Source organism: Podarcis raffonei, chromosome 1 (assembly GCF_027172205.1).
Source record: "Podarcis raffonei isolate rPodRaf1 chromosome 1, rPodRaf1.pri, whole genome shotgun sequence".
NCBI classification, from domain to species: Eukaryota; Metazoa; Chordata; class Lepidosauria; order Squamata; family Lacertidae; genus Podarcis; species Podarcis raffonei.
The window spans coordinates 12,230,441-12,248,981 of NC_070602.1; the positions used below are offsets into that span (position 1 = coordinate 12,230,441).

Here is an 18,541-nt window from a genome sequence, read left to right on the forward strand (position 1 = left end):
TTAAAAGGCACACAAACAACACACATTTTAATTTGGGGGCATAGTTTAAAAAGTTTGACAAATGCCATTAATGCTTAAAAGATAATGGCAGGATTGAGTTAGCAGAGCACAACCCATCCTTTGTTTATAACAGCTCAATTCTAGCTAGTTTACCATAAAATGTAATATGATTTGCCTGCAGTTCCTGGCAAAGGAACATAAAATCGTAGAATTATAGAGTTGGAATGGACCAACCCAGTTCATTTACTCACATCCCTGATGGTGGACTGAAATTAAATACACAGCTTAAGGTTTTATTTTCTTCCTCCTGAAGCTCTTCATTTTAAATTAATAATACAATATAAGCTTTTTTTAAAAAAATGATCAAAACAACAGAAATATGTTGGTTATTAGCAAACATTGCTGCTGAACATTTTCATCTTTAGGCTTCGTGTAGTAAAAATCCTCTTCTTCTGTGGAACTGTGATATATTGCATATTTCCACCAGATGGGGTCTTCTTCAAGAAAAGGTTATAGGAAAAGAGATGGCTCTGTTTTGGAGCAGGAGATACAGAAAGCTGTGCCAAAAAACAAAGGAAAAAAGTAATGTGAGGGCCATTCACACATGACATGGGGTGCAAACTGGGGTTGGCCAAAGGTGTATGGCAAGGTTTTGCAGCTAATTCAGGCTTATGTATATCAAGCAGATGGCATTTCACTTATTTTGTCTTTCACAATTTCTATAATGGCAGTCTCAAGAATACAAGAAGTAGCTGGCTAGCAATAGTGGTATCCTAAAATTTCCCAGAAAACGGGGCACAAATGTTAAGCAAGCCAGCTTCATAGTCCATAAGCAACATCTCTTTTACAAAGGAAAGGGAAAATACTAGCAGTACACACACAAACATTCAGCAGACTGGATTCTTCAGATCTGTAGAAGAATAGGAGCTACAGATTTGGAATCTGAAACATTTCCCAAGTGACACTTTTCTCATCTTCCCACTGTTTTTGCTTGTGGTTGGAGGCAGGGGATGACAATTTCTGGCTGGCCAAGCCAAACATCATAGTTCTCATCTCTCCCACCTACCTCATCTCTCCTGACAAGCATATCACATTTGGGTGGAGCCTTTGCAGAGTGGTGCCCAATAATCTTGCTCTGCCCTTTTGCAAGGGAAGGGCCAGTGGGGAGTGTGCCGGGTTAGGTTTCACTGTAGAAGATGCTCTGAACACCTTGCAGCAGTGACACGCAACACCCAAATCCTTTCGTGAAGAAGCACCAAAAGAAAGAGTGGCTGTTCAAAGGTGTGTGTTTCTGCACCTTCCAGGAGTGGTGGCCAGTCTTCCCCACCTTTTCTGTCCCAGAGCAGGAAGGGTTGGCAAGTGTTTCTTTTATATTTTTGGTGGCTTGGCCCTGTGTGACCAACATTCTCCTGGCAACTTAGAAACAAACCATAACTTTCTTCCCAACTTCAGAGCTAGGACTGTGGTAGGGACTACTGCACCACTGCTGGGGTGATCCTTGCCTCTGCCACTTCCAGGTTCTGAGGGAGGCTGGCAGCAAAATTGTTGAGACCTGGTTATGGGCTATGGGCTTGCCATAATTTCATGGGAGTGCTAAGAACCCACAAAATGTGGTACTGGGTGCAGAATTCGTCCTCCTGAAGATTTAAGCTTTCTTTTTCCCATTATTTTTTTAATTTTAAAAGCTTCTAATCCATATGGGCATGAAGATGCTTGTGAGTGTATAGACAGGGCCTAGGGACAAGTAAACAAGATTTGTGGAATGTTTGATTTCTCAGGGCCTTGCAGGTCTTCCCATGCCTAGCAAAAACAAGAAGGAGGAATTCATAGAATAATTGTACAGATCATAGAATTTAGAGTTTCAGGGTGCAGAATATTAATATTTGTAGTATGGTGTGGACACTGCCCCATGTATTGGTTTCATATGAATTGGAACAGGGAACGTTTTGAGGAGATTTCCTCCAAAGCAGCATCTACACACCAGAAAAACAGGCTACAAGAGCCACCATTCAAGAAAAAGAAAAAGAACTCCTCCACAAAATAGAACTAGAATGGAGTTTTTTACAGTGTCTTTGCCTTACATTTGTTCTTTAATGCCATTTTGCCGTTCTTCATGTAAACCAATGTTCCTTCAATCTCATGTCATAAAGAGCCCTGACACAGCTACCTTTGTGACATCTTTTTCCAGTAATGTACAACCCAAACCTCTGAATCACCAGCTGCTTGAAAGACCGGTTTGGCACAATTACTCAATCCATAGCTTTTTATGGCACCTGTTCCCTTCGTGCTGTTTCACTATATACTGTTGGTATCTGACAGTTCTTTCCCTTTTTCCAAGGTGTTTGTCAATGCCTTCTAAATTAGCAATTGGTCCTCTTTAGTTGGCAAAGGATCATTTCTGAGGCCAGCAAGCCACAACATTGTAGTTCTGATAAAGGGTAGCTCAAATTGCCTAGCCAAGTTCACAGATCTTGTCAGGTTGCACTTGTACAACTACCCCTGTCTTCTGCTATTTGATAACTTAAAACTGAATGATCTGAAGCTCAGACCATCTCACTCCTAAGACAACATGATAACTGTGCGTCGCACCTAGATTAAAGCAAGTAACAAGATAATGCAGCAAGGCATGCTCTGATTCAGGGTTCTAGCCAGCCATGCCTTCTTGCAGGATACGCCATTTCATCCCTCCCCACTTCCAATGGTGAGTTAGCATCCCAGGGCCAATCAAAATGCTCAGTCCTCATTGGGCTATTCCCCCACTTCTCAAAAATTGTTCCTTGGAGCTTACTAACACCTTGTGCATGGTTGGTGGCATTTTGGCTACACACACTGATAATGAGTTTTGTTAGTATATAGGAACATCCCCAGAAATTTGCAAAACCAGACAGAGTTGAGAGACAGAGCTAAGCAGGTTGCATTAGAAAGTCACGGTATATGGACACAGAAAGATATATTACTAATCATGAGCTGTAAGTGAACAGGACAGTTGGGAAGATGACAGTGGGCTGAAAAGTTTCTTAAAATGACCTCTATCATACTAATTGCAGCTCTACTTATTTATTCCACCTGGCATTTTGCTAGACTTTCTACTAGATTTGGTGCATCACCACACTGCAATTTGGTATGTGTTGGTCCAACAAGTAAGGATAACTACAGTCTGTGTGGCACAGCATGAATTGTGTTGGGCTTGGAATGAGCACATGTGGATTCCAATTACCATTAAGTCTATAAAGTTCCCCAGATAGCTTTGGAAATGTCACTCACCTCAACCTATTCTATACAGCTTTACAAAGATACAAAGGGCAACCTGCATACACTGGCCAGGGCTCTTTAGACGGATGAAATATGAATGGGATAACTGAAATATGTGTAGTCCTGAACTAAGGAAATCTCTTGGAACATAAGATAGGCAAGCGAAACACCAACAGGCGGGTGACTGATTGCATGGAACTTGTGCCAATTGCAAGGAGGATTAAGAGAAACATTGAAGATTACAGATACTTATTTGCAGTACACTAAACAGACTACACAAACAAATAAGGGTAATAGGATTATTTTCTATTCTCACCTTGGTTTGAATTAGTGCTTTACAAGTGCTAATGTTGAACTTGTCAACATTGGAATCTTCATTTTCGCTAATGCTAGTCTCCAAAATATCATTCTTGCCTTCTGGAACAGCCTAGTAAACAGAAATCACATGAGATGCTTACAAGTAATCCAGATTCTGCAAACCTATTTAGGAATGTTAACTTTTTCTTTACACATCAACATCTTTTCTATAGGATCAAGCTGAAACTAAATAGATGCAATTGGAAGCCCCCCAGACCTGGAGCCCAAAGTAATCTGATGCAGCAGAGACTGCTGCAAAACAAAAACAAAACAGCAAGTGAGTCTTAACTTCTGTCTGCCACTTTGTCCTGCTTAGATGACCTTATCCAAGTTATAACACCATCACTATCTGCAGATCCTCACTCTCTTGCTAGCAACAGCCAAGGATGTAAAGTGGTGACAGGGAAAACACAGAACATCAAGATATGGGAAAACCTCCACTGTGAAGAAGGTGAATTCCATGTTATATAAATCCATTGTGCACTTGGGATACTTCTGATTGCCAAAAAAGATACTGTAAAGCTGGAAAAGGTTCACAAAAGGGCAATCAAAATGATAAAAGGGATAGAGCAACTCACCTATGTGGAAAGGTTACATTTGGAGCTATTTAGTTTAGAAAGAAGGCGAGTACAGAGAGACATGTTCAGATGTGGCGGCACATTTTCAGATTACGTATTGTGTGGAGAAAGTGGATAGGGAGTGCACTGGGACACTAGAACCCAATCAAGTTGAATGTTGGAAGATTCAGGGAGGAGAAAAATTTTTTTTTCAAACAGTGAATAGTTAAACTCTGGAATTCACTCCCACAAGAGGCAGTGATGGTCACCAACTTTAATGGCTTTAAAAAAGGATTAAACAAATTCATGGAGGATACATTTGTCATGGCTACTAGCTTGGAAGTTGAACGGAATCCATTCCAGAAGTTCGTTCGACTTCCAAAACCTTCAGAAGCAAAAGCGCGGCTTCCAATTCGCTGCAGGAAGTTCCTCCAGCCAATGGGAAGATGCGGAAGCCCCATCAGACGTTCGGCTTCCAAAAATAGTTCGCAAACTAGAACAGTCACTTCCAGGTTTGCGACATTCGGGAGTCAAAACGTTCGGGAACGAAGTTGTTCGACCTTCAAGGTATGACTTTCAGAGGCATCACTTTCTGAGGCAGTATGCTCCTGTATACTAGCTGAAGGGAACTGCAAGCAGATCCTGCTTGAGTGCTTCCCATAGGCTCCTGGTTGTCCAATGCAAGAACAAAATTATGGACTACATGAACCTTTGGTCTGATCCAGCAGGACACTTCTTCGACTCTCTCCTTGGCCAAACAGGACACATTTTAGCTTGTATTCCTCACTTCTCCATTTGTTGCTTGGGAAATGGAATCATTACGTTCCTGCTGTTTGAGCCAGTGCAAATGCTGCACTAATGAAAAGTTTACTGGGGTTTTTATATATAGCACTTGGAAAGGACCTGGGATTGAGCCTAATTTCTACAAATTATATGTGAAAACCTGCACTAAAAACAGATTTCCTCATTTTAGAAACCAAGCTGCCTAGCACTTTCTTTGTTTAATGTTTCAAATGTGCCAGGATCCAAAGAGCCTCATGTGGTTTTGTACATTGTCATGGAGAGGTTCACCAACTCCTCACTCCGCTCCCAGCTGTTGCCTCCATGCCACATTGTACACTCTTTGGAGAGCCTCCAAATCTCTAGGAGTGGCATCTCAGAAGACGTAAGACACAATGCACTGTTAAAGGGAAGAGAAAGTCCTGCAAAGCCCAAGCAAACACACAGTCCACCACATCTAGCCCTTTGGATCCTGGCCTCATTTACCAAGGGGCCAAAACTGCTTAGTGACACCATGATTTCTGGAAGAAATGTAAAAGCCTCCCCTAATAACAGAGTCACTACTAATAATACAGATTCTGAATAAAAAAGGTTTCATACTGCCCCCCCCCAGCCCACCCTTGCAGTTCATATTTACAGTTCACACTTCATAAAAGCAACAAATACAATCTTTTCCGTTGTTCTTAAAACATGCAGGGGTAAGCAACAAATTCAGAGCACCTCTGATGTCACTCATCTATAGCAGTCAGCGATGGTGAGAGGCCAGAATTGTGGAATGGGCATGGATGGAAGATGGAATCAGATGCCCAGAGAAGGAACTGGAGGGAGAACTGGACTGCTTAATGGGCAGCGTGCAGAAGCAAAAGTTGGGAGAGGAGGGAGTAGGCTGGGGAAAGAGGCAGGCCAGATATTTGAGGGGTCATTCATTACCTGTAGTTCAGAGCCCCCAAAAATGCAGGCCTTGTGTCAGCTTAACTGAGAGCAGGCCCAAATAAGTACTGCTGGCATCTCAGAAAAGGAAAAATAAAGTAAATTAAAAGTGACCCAAGTTCTTCTTATACAGATTAAAGCATACTTAAGATGGTATAATGCTTTTTAAAATTTTGTTTTTAAACATATTTCTCTAATTTTGAAAAGCGGATATTCCAACATGGCATGGCAATATCTTTTGTATGGACTGAACCAGTGCTCATTTAAATCAGCAAAAAACCTCTACACCTGACTCACAACTAGAACCCTTGCATACAAGTTCTGCTAACCACTCCATCATGAACATACAGTACATAGTCAAGGTATTTTCTAACATTATCAGTTAAAAGATCAAGGTGCAATTTAAGTGGCCAGTTATGCCACACAGTACTTAATATTCATTGTGTATTATTTTTTATCATCTCTATAGCTAGTCAAATGTTTTCAGCAGAGTAACTCAATAGCAAACAACAGTTAATAGCATGGCTTCACAAATATACTTGCCAGATTACCAGTGGTGTCCACTCCTCCCTCCCTCCCTCAAATTATGCAAAAAACTTGGGGTGGGAGTGTGGGGCTCATCTTACACTTTGCAGTGGCTCTGCAGAAAGCAGAAGCAGCATGAAAGATTTGTGCTACTTCTGCCAAAGAGAGAAAGCAGGGCCACCCAAGACATTTAGGCACCTGAGGCAAATTAGGAAATGGCATCTCCCTGTGAATCATCATTTGTTAAGGACCCCATATACATATACAGTGGTACCTCGGGTTACATATGCTTCAGGTTACAGACCCAGAAATAGTACCTCGGGTTAAGAACTTTGCTTCAGGATGAGAACAGAAATCGTGCAGCGGTGATGCGGCGGCAGCAGAAGGCCGCATTAGCTAAAGTGGTGCTTCAGGTTAAGAACAGTTTCAGGTTAAGAACAGACCTCCAGAACGAATTAAGTTCTTAACCCGAGGTACCACTGTATGTATGTACACACCCTCTTCCCCCTCTCTGCAGATCGCCTTCTTTCATTCACATCTATTTTTGCACATTGACTCCACTCTGTCCTTTTTGGAATGCACAATAGGGCTCCCAGGAAGGGGAGAAGAGGGGGAACTTGCCAGGTGGCTTTCCCTCCCCACTGCCTCACTCCCCGGGTAATGTTAGAAAATCACCCCAGCCTGCAGCAGTTTCTCCAAGCCATGGCCAACACCACCTAAGTCACCCAGGCAAGTAAATGGGGTCCTGCTAGCTGCCCTGCATTGTGTGAGTAGCTGTTCTTAGCTCCATAGGTTATCACTAGTTCTCCTACTAGCTCTTACCTAAGGAGACTACAATATCAAGAAGCCATTGCAAAAGGCTCATCAGGGATACTGTGAGTTGCTGGGGGTTCTCTGATTGGTTGCAAACAAGGAGCTGGTCTTAAAGGCATAGATGTGCTTTGTTTAATGAATGTTTTACTCAGGATGGGAGGGAGTTAGGTGAGTGGCACCCTGATCCAAATCTGGGTGGGTAGCAGGGGGTGAATCTGCTGCACCTCTCAGCTCTCCAGACCTTGCTGCCCTGAAGCAATGGCCTCACCCTGCTTCATGGGTGGACTGACTCTGAGAGACAAGATACCTTAACTTCTCCATCCACTGGTACACGCGAAGGGAGCAGAGGGAATCAGTTGCAAACACAAATCATGGCAAATAAGGAAAACCAAAATTTGTAGATTCCCAAGTTTGGGAAATGCTATTTTTGTTTTCTCTGGCAACCTTAAGACCATAATATCTGTTAATCTTAAAAACAAAATGCCATGGTATTCTAGAAAATATTTCAGAAGAGTACCTTTTGATGAGCATCTATTCCAAGCACAGCTAGAAGGTTTTCGTGGTAATGAGATTTGTTCCAAGGACGTCTTAAACTGGAAGAGTTAGTGGATTGAGTAAGAGTTTTCCATAAGTTCCCAGAGTCAGTGCTTTAAAAGGAAATGCAATTCAGATTAATCCAAGATAACAAAACACATACCTCATAGAAAACCACGTTTTCTGCTTACAATTCAAAAGCAGTTCAAGTACAGCTGAAGAGGACAAGCTAAACCTTTGTCACCCTATCAGAAGGATGGAATAGATGGCACATATGTACTCATATATATATATATATATATAATGTAGCATATAATTTTTATGTATACTGCTTAGACACTTGGGTAGTTAAGTGGTATATAAATACCTTAAATAAATAATATATTCCTAATCTTCCAATCACCATAGCAAGCCTTAGGCAGTTCTTTGCCCTGTACTCCATCTATAAAGTGGTAGCATTTTGTTCCAATAAAAGCAGATGTTCTTTAGCCTAAAACAGATTTCACATATTTGTCTGAATAGTCTGTTCAAGGCCATTTGACAATTATATGCCTTTTGGCGGCTTCACATACATGTTTTAAATTAATCATTATGACTGCAGCAGCAAGTGGTGACTTACATGTGTGAATGAGTTTAAAATATCCTTTCAATGGAGTCAGTTTACACATTCAGCTATCAAGCATTGCTTCCCTCAGAGTGACGTGAATCAAGTACAGTACTGTATATGCATGTGTTTGCCAAATCTCAACATTAACTGTCCCAAAGGCCCCAAAGGGCTCATCTTTCAGACAGGAAATTGAAGAGTATTAGTGACTCTCTAAAGCAGAGTATACTACCGAACTGGAATCTGAACTCAGATTTATTTATTTTTTAAATTATATCCTGCAGTTCTAGAAGTTCTGACGTTCAAATCAGTGCAAAGCATGAATTAAAAAAACAGTCTGCTAAAAAGATGAAACTATAACATCCAACCTGCAATCCCACAAAACAAATACTAAATGAGACACTCCAGACATCTTAAAGTAATCCAAAGCAAATGTCAAGGCACAATATAGTTCCAAGTCCATCCTCAATGCTCAACTCCCAGGATTTGACTGAAGGCAATTGATTCAGTTGTCCAGCTGAGCCACTGATTATAGAACCACAGGAATCTAAGCAGCTACAGTAGCACAGGAAGCGTTACTCATTCTACTTTGCAGCTAAAATGCATGCAGATGTATTCAGTAAATTGAATTTCTATTCCACTTACTGATTGTCAGCTTTTGGATGATGTATTTTAGTCCCATGATCAGTATGGTTAGTCAAAGTATAGGAGACTTTAAGATTACTACACTTCAAGGAAAGGAGGACGAAAGTGGTGAATGGGGTGGAGGGGACAAGACTATTGGTCTTGTCCGCTCAATCCACTGCAGCCTATCTTTGCATGCATTATTGTGTATTTTGCAAATAAATGATTATGCTGAAATTATATTGATTCAATAAATGGTACATACGTAAGTTATTCTAACATTAAAATTGAAAGAATCCCACAGAAGTTGCTCTCTCGAGGCATTAGGGAGAATCAACACAGTGGGCAGGGAGCTGTTACTGCCAAAACCAAAATAAGACATGTAGGAATAGGAAGCAATGAGGCAGTCAACAGGAATCCTGTTTTATCAAATGAACTCCCACTATTCCAAGCTACCAAAGTTCTAAATTTATGGTATATTCTTGTACCATCACCACATTTTCCAGCAACTTCGGAAGCCTTTCTGCCTCCCAGATACCAGCACAGCCCAAATCCTTGCACTTGATACAAGAACAATTATTAAACAGTTACCAAAGTTGTTTCGTTGTACATTCAGGAATGTTTGTGTCTTCTGTTTTTGTATAAAGTACTTGATCCAAGCTGCTAATTTTCTCCAAGAACTGTGGTACAGCAACTTCTGGAAAACTCAGTTTAATAATATCTTCAGAGCTGAGGACAGCCTGGAGAAAGCAAGGTAATGATTGAGGCCGATGCTTTGCTGTTTTATACAATGACATACAGCATAATTTCCTGCATCCTCTGAAATATTCCTCCTTATTTCCTACCAGAGAGCTAAGTCATAAGAGGATTTCAGATACACTTGGACAACTCAACACTACACAATCCCAGGCCCAGGATAGGGAAAATACTGTGATACTCTATTAGAGGGTAGCCAATGTAGTGCCTTCCAGATGTTGTTAGGCTCCAGTGATATGGGAGGGGTTTCAAAAAAAAATTGTTTTTGTTTTAGTGCTTAACTTTTTTGTGGAAAAGTTTCCATTTCATAAGTTTACTAGTGTTGGAAGCACCACACAGGCTACCCCAACTCTAATGTACTGAACAAACCCATGCAAGACTGGAGGCTCCCACCTCTGTGAAACTATTCAGGTCTTACAGTCATTCTTACAATGCTGTAGAAAAACTTAAGAAGTTTCAGTCTTATCTAGTTATCACCTCTGTGCACAACATCCTCAACTCATTGCACCATCTTGGAGGTCCCCCATCTTTTGTACAGACATCTATGATGATTTTTTTTAATCAACATGTCTATGTACTCAATAAATCACTGCCATTTTATTATTTTGATTCTTTAATAATAGACAATACAAAGGAGGAAAAATGTGTTGGAATGACAATTAGAGGAGGGGAAGCTATAGATATCTGATTTGAAATGTATCGGTATTGGGTGTTAACACACTGTCATTTAATTCACTGATGACTCTACATCCAATGGGATGATATAATGGTTGCCCAAACAAAAATCCCAGAGGCCACCACAATCAATAAGATTAAACAGCCAGTGGGCAAGTAAGTTAGAGGGCTACATGGGTAATGGAGAAGCAAAAGTGCTCCAGGAAGCAGAAGCAGCTGCCACCAAGGAAACAAAACCGAACAGCAATCATAGGCAAGGAGAGAATTGGCGGGGGAGGTTGCCAAATGAACAGTAAATATTAAAACCGAGGACTATTCAACAGAAGTCTACTTATAACAGCAGTTGTAATGTCACAAGGGAAAAATGTGTGACAGCTGAAGGTAAGTGCTCCTTACTCACTTGCATGACTCTTACTCATGTAAGTAAGCTCATTGGAATGCACACAGTGCCTTATTCTTCTTAAAAGGGTACCTGTGTGACTAAGGATTAGGTAATCACAAATGGGAGCTGCAACAAACAGAGTGCTGCTGTTCAGGATGCCAGCTATGTCTTATTCTAGAATTCTCCATTCCACCTCCAGTCTGTTAGCTTTTCATGGCCACTGAGCAAGCTCAGTTTTCACTGGGCCATTTTGGGGGTTTTCCCCTGACTTAGGCCTTTCCTGCCCATACATTTTCATTTATTGGCACTTCTGCAAACCTTTGGGCTTTCCCAAGCCTGCTGGTATATTGCACTTGTATTGTGATGGTGTTCTTTTAGCTACGTAACAGCTTCAGCATAAAAAATGGAGGGAATGGTAGTTTTGTTGAATATCAAAATGGTTTCCATTATATGAAGATCTATTTAATATTTAAAAGTTCTTAACATTTTGAGTTGCAACAAAATACTAAGCAAGAGTCAATTTCACAAGTTTCATTCACAGTTAGACCAAGAATGCAAAATTCTACAGACCAAAACTGATTGTTGCACAGACACATAATGCTTGCACTGGGAGATGGTAGCAACAAAACAGGAAAAGGGAGCCATTTGAAGAATGCATCTGTTTAAAATATATTTCTACCTTTATCATATTCAGTTGTGCTATGTTTACCATATAGCAAAATAAAAAAAGGAAGTGAATTGATGTTGCCATCAGTTCCTTACTGCATTTAATGAAGCAATGTGTTTTAGTTCTGTGTTGCCAAATATTTAAAGGTGACACCATGGAAACTAACAAAATGTATAGCATTCTTAGACAGGAGAGAACAGGACTCTGAAGAGGAGGTGGATCACTCTTAACTTATTAAAACATACCTTCACTGAAGTGTTAGCAAATGTTTCTTTTCTGTTGTGTCCAGTTGTTTTGGAAAAGACCTGTCTGCATGAGGTAGTGAGGCAGCTGTCACTGACATCCGCATCATTTGTGTAAGTTTGTTTTCCATTTGGCTTCTCCAAAGACTCCAAGGTGTTGCTTAAATTTTCCTGCTTGACCTCACTGAAACCTTCAAAGTCACCCCAAGTACTGCTGGATTCCACCAAGCTGGTGTCAGGACTCTCCAGCGATGCTTCATAAACCTTTTTGTCACCACACTCGACAGGAAGGCTTTTCTGAATCATTTCCAGTTCTGAGCTTTCATCAAAATTTCCATTTTGGTTTAGACAACGTACATCAGTTCCACTGCTGTTTTCACTGAGAGAGGTGGCACCCGTCTCTGTTGACAGAGGTTTCAAAATTGACTGGCTTGAAACTTCCGCACCACTATGTATTTCCACTAAATTCTGGTCTTGCATTTTTCTGTTATCACAACAATAAAATCCATGAACATCAACAAAAAAACATGGCTGATAGCAAAAGTCAAAACCGTTAATGTTTCAAAAACATAATGGGTACTTCATTGTGCCTTGAACAGCTTGCAAAAATGTAGCTTAGCAAAACAGTGTGTCCTTCAAGGTCTCCCTAAGTCATCAATGCAGTGCTTGTTTTTCAGTCTTAACTTGCTTCTCAATCCAGATTTCAGGCTGCAAAAAAGGGTTATAAATAAAGACCTTTCTGATAATGCTGTGTGTAAGGCTTACAAAAGATAAACGATTAGGCAAGAAAAACGTTCATGCTTGGACAAATACATTCCAATGCAATGCAGTGAATTCTTGCAAGAACAGAAACATAACAAAAAGATTAGCCCGGCTGAATTTTTACCTACAGCGACTGGGATTTGTGTTTCTCCAATAGCAGCCTCTTGTGTGACATGGTGAGCTGCTTTCAAAACTGAGGTCTTTCAACACACTTTGTACCATGTGATTCACTGAGCCACCTATGAACACTACAAATCCGAAGGGGCTTAATCATATTTCCATCTCTGCAGGAAACACTGGAAATGTAGTGGAGGGAGATAAGAATCTCTAACATAACTGTGAGCACCTTAAACTATAATTTCCTGGATTTTTGGGGGGAGGGGGAGAAACAATTGTTAGAACATGTTATAAAACTGATATGTTTGGATGAAAAATACAGCTGTCTTCAATAATTTTTCATTATTCAAGTAAAAAACCTTTATCATATGCTCCTAAAGATATTTTAAACTAGCTCAAGAAACCTGCATAGGAAAGATGCACAGGGCAAACCTATACATGTTTACTCAGATATAACTCCCCCCCCATACTCAATGGGATTTACTTCAGATAAGTGTATACAGGATTGGACCCCAAGCCACAGCACAATAGGCTATTTTCCTGCCTAAAGGTATTTCCATATCTCACTAAATAAACCTTGTAAAACAGATTCTATACACCCCTACGCTCCTTAAAAGCTAGCTTTCCTCAAATAAAACCCCTCTAACAAGTTGGGAAACATTGGTGAGTAAGGTGCACCCAACAGGGGAACTGCTTGGTGTTTAAGCATATAATTCTAGGCTAGCAAGTGATAAAATAAGATGACTGAAATCCGCAGAACTAGCAGCATACTCTTTGGCAGATGTGGTTTTTAATATCAATGCTTTGGGGTTTTTGGTTCCTCTTTCACACAGCAGTCAGCAACTACACAAACCAAAATGAAATAAATGTTGGGGAAAGACACCCCCCCCCCACTCCCAAGTAGCAATATGCTGGGGACTATTATGTTCTCTTTGCATGAATAAGAGCAGTCAGCTATGTTTTCTCACTGTGAAACTAGGGTTTTTTTTCCTCTTGTTGGTGAAACTATTCTTGTTTCTGAGACCGATATTTACAACTCATAATTCAGAAAGAAGTTACCACAAGTTGCAAGTAGGTGACTTCTCCCCTTTCTCCACTGATAGAGCAAGCAGACATTATTATTAGAAGATGATGTCACCTTTTCCCAGCCGTACCCTGAATAATTTGTAGTGGAATCTATGGGATAATTTGATGCCAATCTGTGCAGGCTTATCACTGTATTTTTGGTCTACTGTAGATAACACCATTCTCCTGTTGCTGACAGAATGAGAAATGGAGGGAATGAGATGGTAACCTATAGAATCAGCTTAAATGGCTAACACAATTCAAGCTTCCAAGTCACCTCTGATTTCAGAAAATTGTGGGGAGGAGCTCAGTGGTGCAGCACCTATTTATAATTGGTGATGCCGGAGATCAAGGCTAACAACCTTTTGCAAGAGAAGTATTTCCAGTAGAGCTGAGCTGAAATTTCTTCTCAGAAAATGTGAGAATCTTTTATTTTTTGCCTTGGGGGGTGGGCTGAAGAAAAAGAACAGAGGGCCATTTTGCCAAATATTCTCCACCATTTTCCTTCCAGAATGCCCTACAATGACACTTGATCTTGGGATCAGTGGAGAATGCAAAATGGTTGCCTGGCTGCCGACACAGTTGCTCCTGGCAGCAGTACCAAAAAGAACCTTAGGTAAAAAGAAAAAAAAGTCATGTCACTACTAACTGTTGGAGAAGTTCTCTTCTGCCCTTGAATATTCAGCAAAATTATTCCCCCATCCCCTCACCCCCATTTCACCACCCATGAATAGGGTACAGATTTTAGAAGGCCATTGTTGCTCAGCTCTAATTTCAGGAATCAAGCTTGTGGAAGAACTCTCTGCAAAACCCTGGAGAGCCTTTGCCAGTGAGGAGTAGACTAGCACTGTAAGGCTAGATGAACTAACTTAAAGGGAGATTTGAGGGTTCATAGAGTTTAGTGCACAAGGCTAGAAATTAATAGGCATAGCCAACCAGCTTGTTAACAATGAATGTATGCAGACTCCTAGGAATTTGAAAGATTGTTTCCAACCTAGGTGTTAAACATTCCTGTTTGTTGCCTTTAACTGCAGGAAGCAACACATTACATTTTGAGGCAAGACTTTTTCTGGCATTTATATTTGGAGGTGCTAACAACAGCGGATTAAATAAAATAGGGCATCCTGCATGCACAGAGCTGTATCAAAAACCACTAAAAGACAACTTCCACTGCCAGTCACAACAGCTGCATGCAATCTTGGGGCAGATTCTCACCATACATATTAAATTACATATGGGGAATTATTTTCCAGTCAAAACATGGATTGCCTTGGGGGTGTCTTTGAGTGGGGCTATCTCTCTCTCTCTGCCACCCCCATTTCCCCTCTCCCACTCCTCCCTGCCCACACACCCCTTTTCTCTTCTTCACCAGAGTCTATCTGCACAAATTAGGCCTGAGGCTGCTCTAGGAAGGCCACCTCTAGTTTCAATTTCTAGTGAAGTTGTTACTTTGAGTTGCTTTTTTTAAAAGCTCCCACTCCCAGTCTCATTTGGCATCACACACCATCGTTGTCACCTCAGTTTTACACTAGGAGATGAACTGAGAAAATGATACATATTGAATTACCATACAGTATTTACTCAAATCTAACACTCACCTTTTTTGGTTGCAAAAATTAAGGTGCGCATTAGATTCGATAGCACATTTACATTCACCAGCAAATACTATTTTGGTTTCAAGGTTCTGAAAACTGAGGTGTGCATTAGATTAGATGGTGCATTAGACTCAAGTAAATACAGTATCTGTACTCTTAACTTCTGTTAACTTCTTCACCGTGTTGTAATGAGTTTAAAAGTTTTAAAGAAGCCAGTGGTTGAATAATTGAAGCATGGGGATGGGATGTTAGGATAGGTAACTTTCTAAGCAAGCCATCAAATGTCAGAGAGAACATGTGGAAATCATTTTTTAAAATTCATTTATATAATGGGGATTTATCTGTTTGAAGTACAGAAAGATCTGATACATAGCAGTTGAAAAAATGAGTTGTCCATTCCCCCCACAATGATAAGCTCTCTAAGGCAGCAACCTTGTAATTTTTGAGTATTAACATTTGCTAGAGGTTTTTAAAAACCTTTTAGAAGCTATTGTAAATAAATAAACAAACCTGCACACTGTTTTGAGATCAGTTATTAGGACATGCAATAACTGTTCACCATGACACATTTCCCTAGTGAAAAGGTACTTAAATAGATCAAGTCTTATTAATGATCCATTTTGACACATATCTGAACAAGTTTAAAAAAAAATTAATGTTCTTTGGGCGATAAACCTGTACACATTCACTGAGGCAGAAGTCTGATGAAGAAAGTAGGACATGCTACATAATTAGGCTGGTGCTGCTCTCCTCAGCTTCAAGCTACTGTCTGCAGTAGAGTTTAACAACAACACCATTCTACCTCACACTTTTTTGGTGAGAACTGTCAAGACAATATATGCAAAGTGACCTGAAACACTTAGGAAAAACACTATAAATCAGGGGTGGGGAACCCATGGCCCTCCAGATGTTGTTGGACTTCAGCTCCCATAAGCCCCAAATAGTGTAGCCAATGATCAGGAATGATGGAAGTTGGAGTCCAACAGGTTCCCCATCACTGAAAGATAGATAAGATATATTTTAATGTGATGCTAAACTTTTATTTATGCCAACTGTATACTGCTCAGGCACCCACACTTTCATTAAATCATTAAAAAAAATACAAGAAACAATTTCCATTTTCATCTGGGTTGTTTTTTTTTAAAATTAACTGCTGAACTTTGGATTATTTTTATACATTATACATTTAATTACACCCCACCTTTCCCCCTGATGGAACTCTGGCAGATTAACTTGCTTCGTTCAGTTCAAGGGGTGTGTGTGTGTGTGTGTGTTTCTAGCTCTCCATTTTAAAATTTAATGGTTTGTACATGGGTTTACAGTGGTACCTCGGGTTACATGCACTTCAGGTTACATATGCTTCAGGTTACAGACTCCGCTAACCCAGAAATAGTACATCGGGTTAAGAACTTTACCTCAGGATGAGAACAGAAATCGCGTGGCGGCGGGAGGCCCCATTAACTAAAGTGGTGCTTCAGGTTAAGAACAGTTTCAGGTTAAGAACGGACCTCCGGAACAAATTAAGTACTTAACCAGAGGTACCACTGTACGTTCAATTTCACAGTGGCAAACCTCCTCAGGGGCGCTTTTACATCCTGAAAGGCAGCTCAGAAGAAATATCTTATAGCAAGTAGGCTCAGCTAGGTAGAGCACGAGACTCTTAATCTCAGGGCCCTGGGTTCAAGCCCGCACCGTGGGCAAGCAGGGATTGGACTAGATGACCCCCAACTCTGGCAATCCTATTAACAAACCATTCAGCTTTAAGGGGCACCTATATTTTGAAACCAAAGGCTTTTGTATATGGCAATTTTTTTATTTTTTATAAAGAGAATTAAAGAATTCATAGGGACGCTTTTAAATTCTGAGAGGCAGAACAAAATAATACTTAATTTGAGGAATAGCATTTTAAAAACCAGTTAAGTTTTACAAGAACAACGACAAGAACAATGCGGCGTTATCATTGGGAAGCCTTAAAATCTGCACTGCCTGCTGAACAGCGGTTATTTAGGCTGCCTACCTGCTGTCTGCCCACCTCCTCCACCTTCCCTTTCGCCCCCTGCTCGGCGGAAGGGAGCTCGAGCACCTCGGCCTGAGGAGAAGGAGGCGGTGGCTGAGCCCCAGAAGGCCCGCGCGGTGAGGGAATAGGGAGCCAAGTGAGTGACCGTTAGGGAGGCCAGTGACGAAAAACGGGGAGAGAGCGCGCGCGCGTTGAAGGAGGGGGGGGTCGCTTACCTGCTCCGCCTCGCGCACCTTCCTCCCTCAACCGACAACGGCTCTCTGACAGCTCCTGGTAAAGAGGCGGGGGGGCGGGGCAGGGGCGCAGGTGCCGACCTGCGCGCGTCAGAGAGGCGGACCCGATTGGCTGGGTTCGCCAGACGGGGGGCGGAGCTTGAGCCTGGCACAGCGCGTTCTTCGGGCGCGGGGGCGGGGCATAGGAAGCCGACAAATACACAAACACCGCACGCAGGCACGCGGGGGCGTGGCCTGAGGTGTTGTTAGGGAGGATGGAATCCGTGGGGGGCGGGACGCAGGTGCCGGCCTGCGCGTCAGAGAGGCGGACTTGATTGGCCGGGGTTCGACTGACGGAGAGGGGGTGGAGCTTGAGCCCGGCACAGCGCGGAGGCGGGGAATGCAAAGAAGCGCGCACAGACGACGCACGCACGCACGCACGCACGCAGGGGCGTGGCCTAAGGTGGTGCTTTGTGGGAGGGTAGCCACGCCGCGCGTGAAAAGGGTGGCCGGCATTTCAACCATAGAGATAGGAAGCGGGGAAAAAGGGTAGAGTTGCACGCTTTCTAAAACTTCTATTTCTACCGAATGAGATAAACTATAATAAGTGGGAGAAAGCAGCACTGGCCATTGGGTCAGCTTTCCCCCTGTGTCTTCCTTAATGAGGCCGGGTTTCCTCAGCCTTCAAAAGGCTTACAACGGCCGGAGCATACGGTGCTCTCTCAAAATGTATTTCTAAAAATTAAGACGGACACTTTGGAAGTCCCTGCCTCTTGATAAAAAGCAGAGACATCACCTTGCCAACAAAGCTATGGTTTTCCCAGTAGTGACGTATGGAAGTGAGAGCTGGACCGTAAAGCAGGCTGGTCGCCGAAGAATTGATGCTTTTGAATTATGGTGCTGGAGGAGACTCTTGAGAGTCCCATGGACTGCAAGAAGATCAAACCTCTCCATTCTGAAGGAAATCAGCCCGGAGTGCTCACTGGAAGGACAGATCCTGAAGCTGAGGCTCCTATACTTTGGCCACCTCGTGAGAAGAGAAGACTCCCTGGAAAAGACCCTGATGTTGGGAAAG

At 41.8% G+C, this 18,541-nt stretch overlaps 1 protein-coding gene across 3 annotated transcripts; it reads right to left on the minus strand.

Annotated features, from left to right (window-relative positions):
* Window positions 1–17,547, minus strand: CLBA1 (clathrin binding box of aftiphilin containing 1). Of its 3 annotated transcripts, none has more exons than XM_053359897.1 (6): window positions 17,470–17,547; window positions 11,702–12,406; window positions 9,568–9,716; window positions 7,732–7,861; window positions 3,569–3,679; window positions 1–557 (listed from the first exon to the last, which is right to left on the minus strand). In XM_053359897.1, exons 2-6 carry the CDS (start codon window positions 12,176–12,178, stop codon window positions 390–392), a joined length of 1,035 nt encoding a protein of 344 aa, XP_053215872.1. In that variant the 5' UTR covers window positions 12,179–12,406; window positions 17,470–17,547; the 3' UTR covers window positions 1–389. The 3 variants fall into 3 exon arrangements, with proteins under 3 accessions (XP_053215872.1, XP_053215821.1, XP_053215944.1); XM_053359846.1 differs by lacking the exon at window positions 17,470–17,547 and adding an exon at window positions 17,255–17,392; XM_053359969.1 differs by lacking the exons at window positions 3,569–3,679; window positions 17,470–17,547 and adding an exon at window positions 17,255–17,393.
* Window positions 17,548–18,541: the final 994 nt, after the last annotated feature.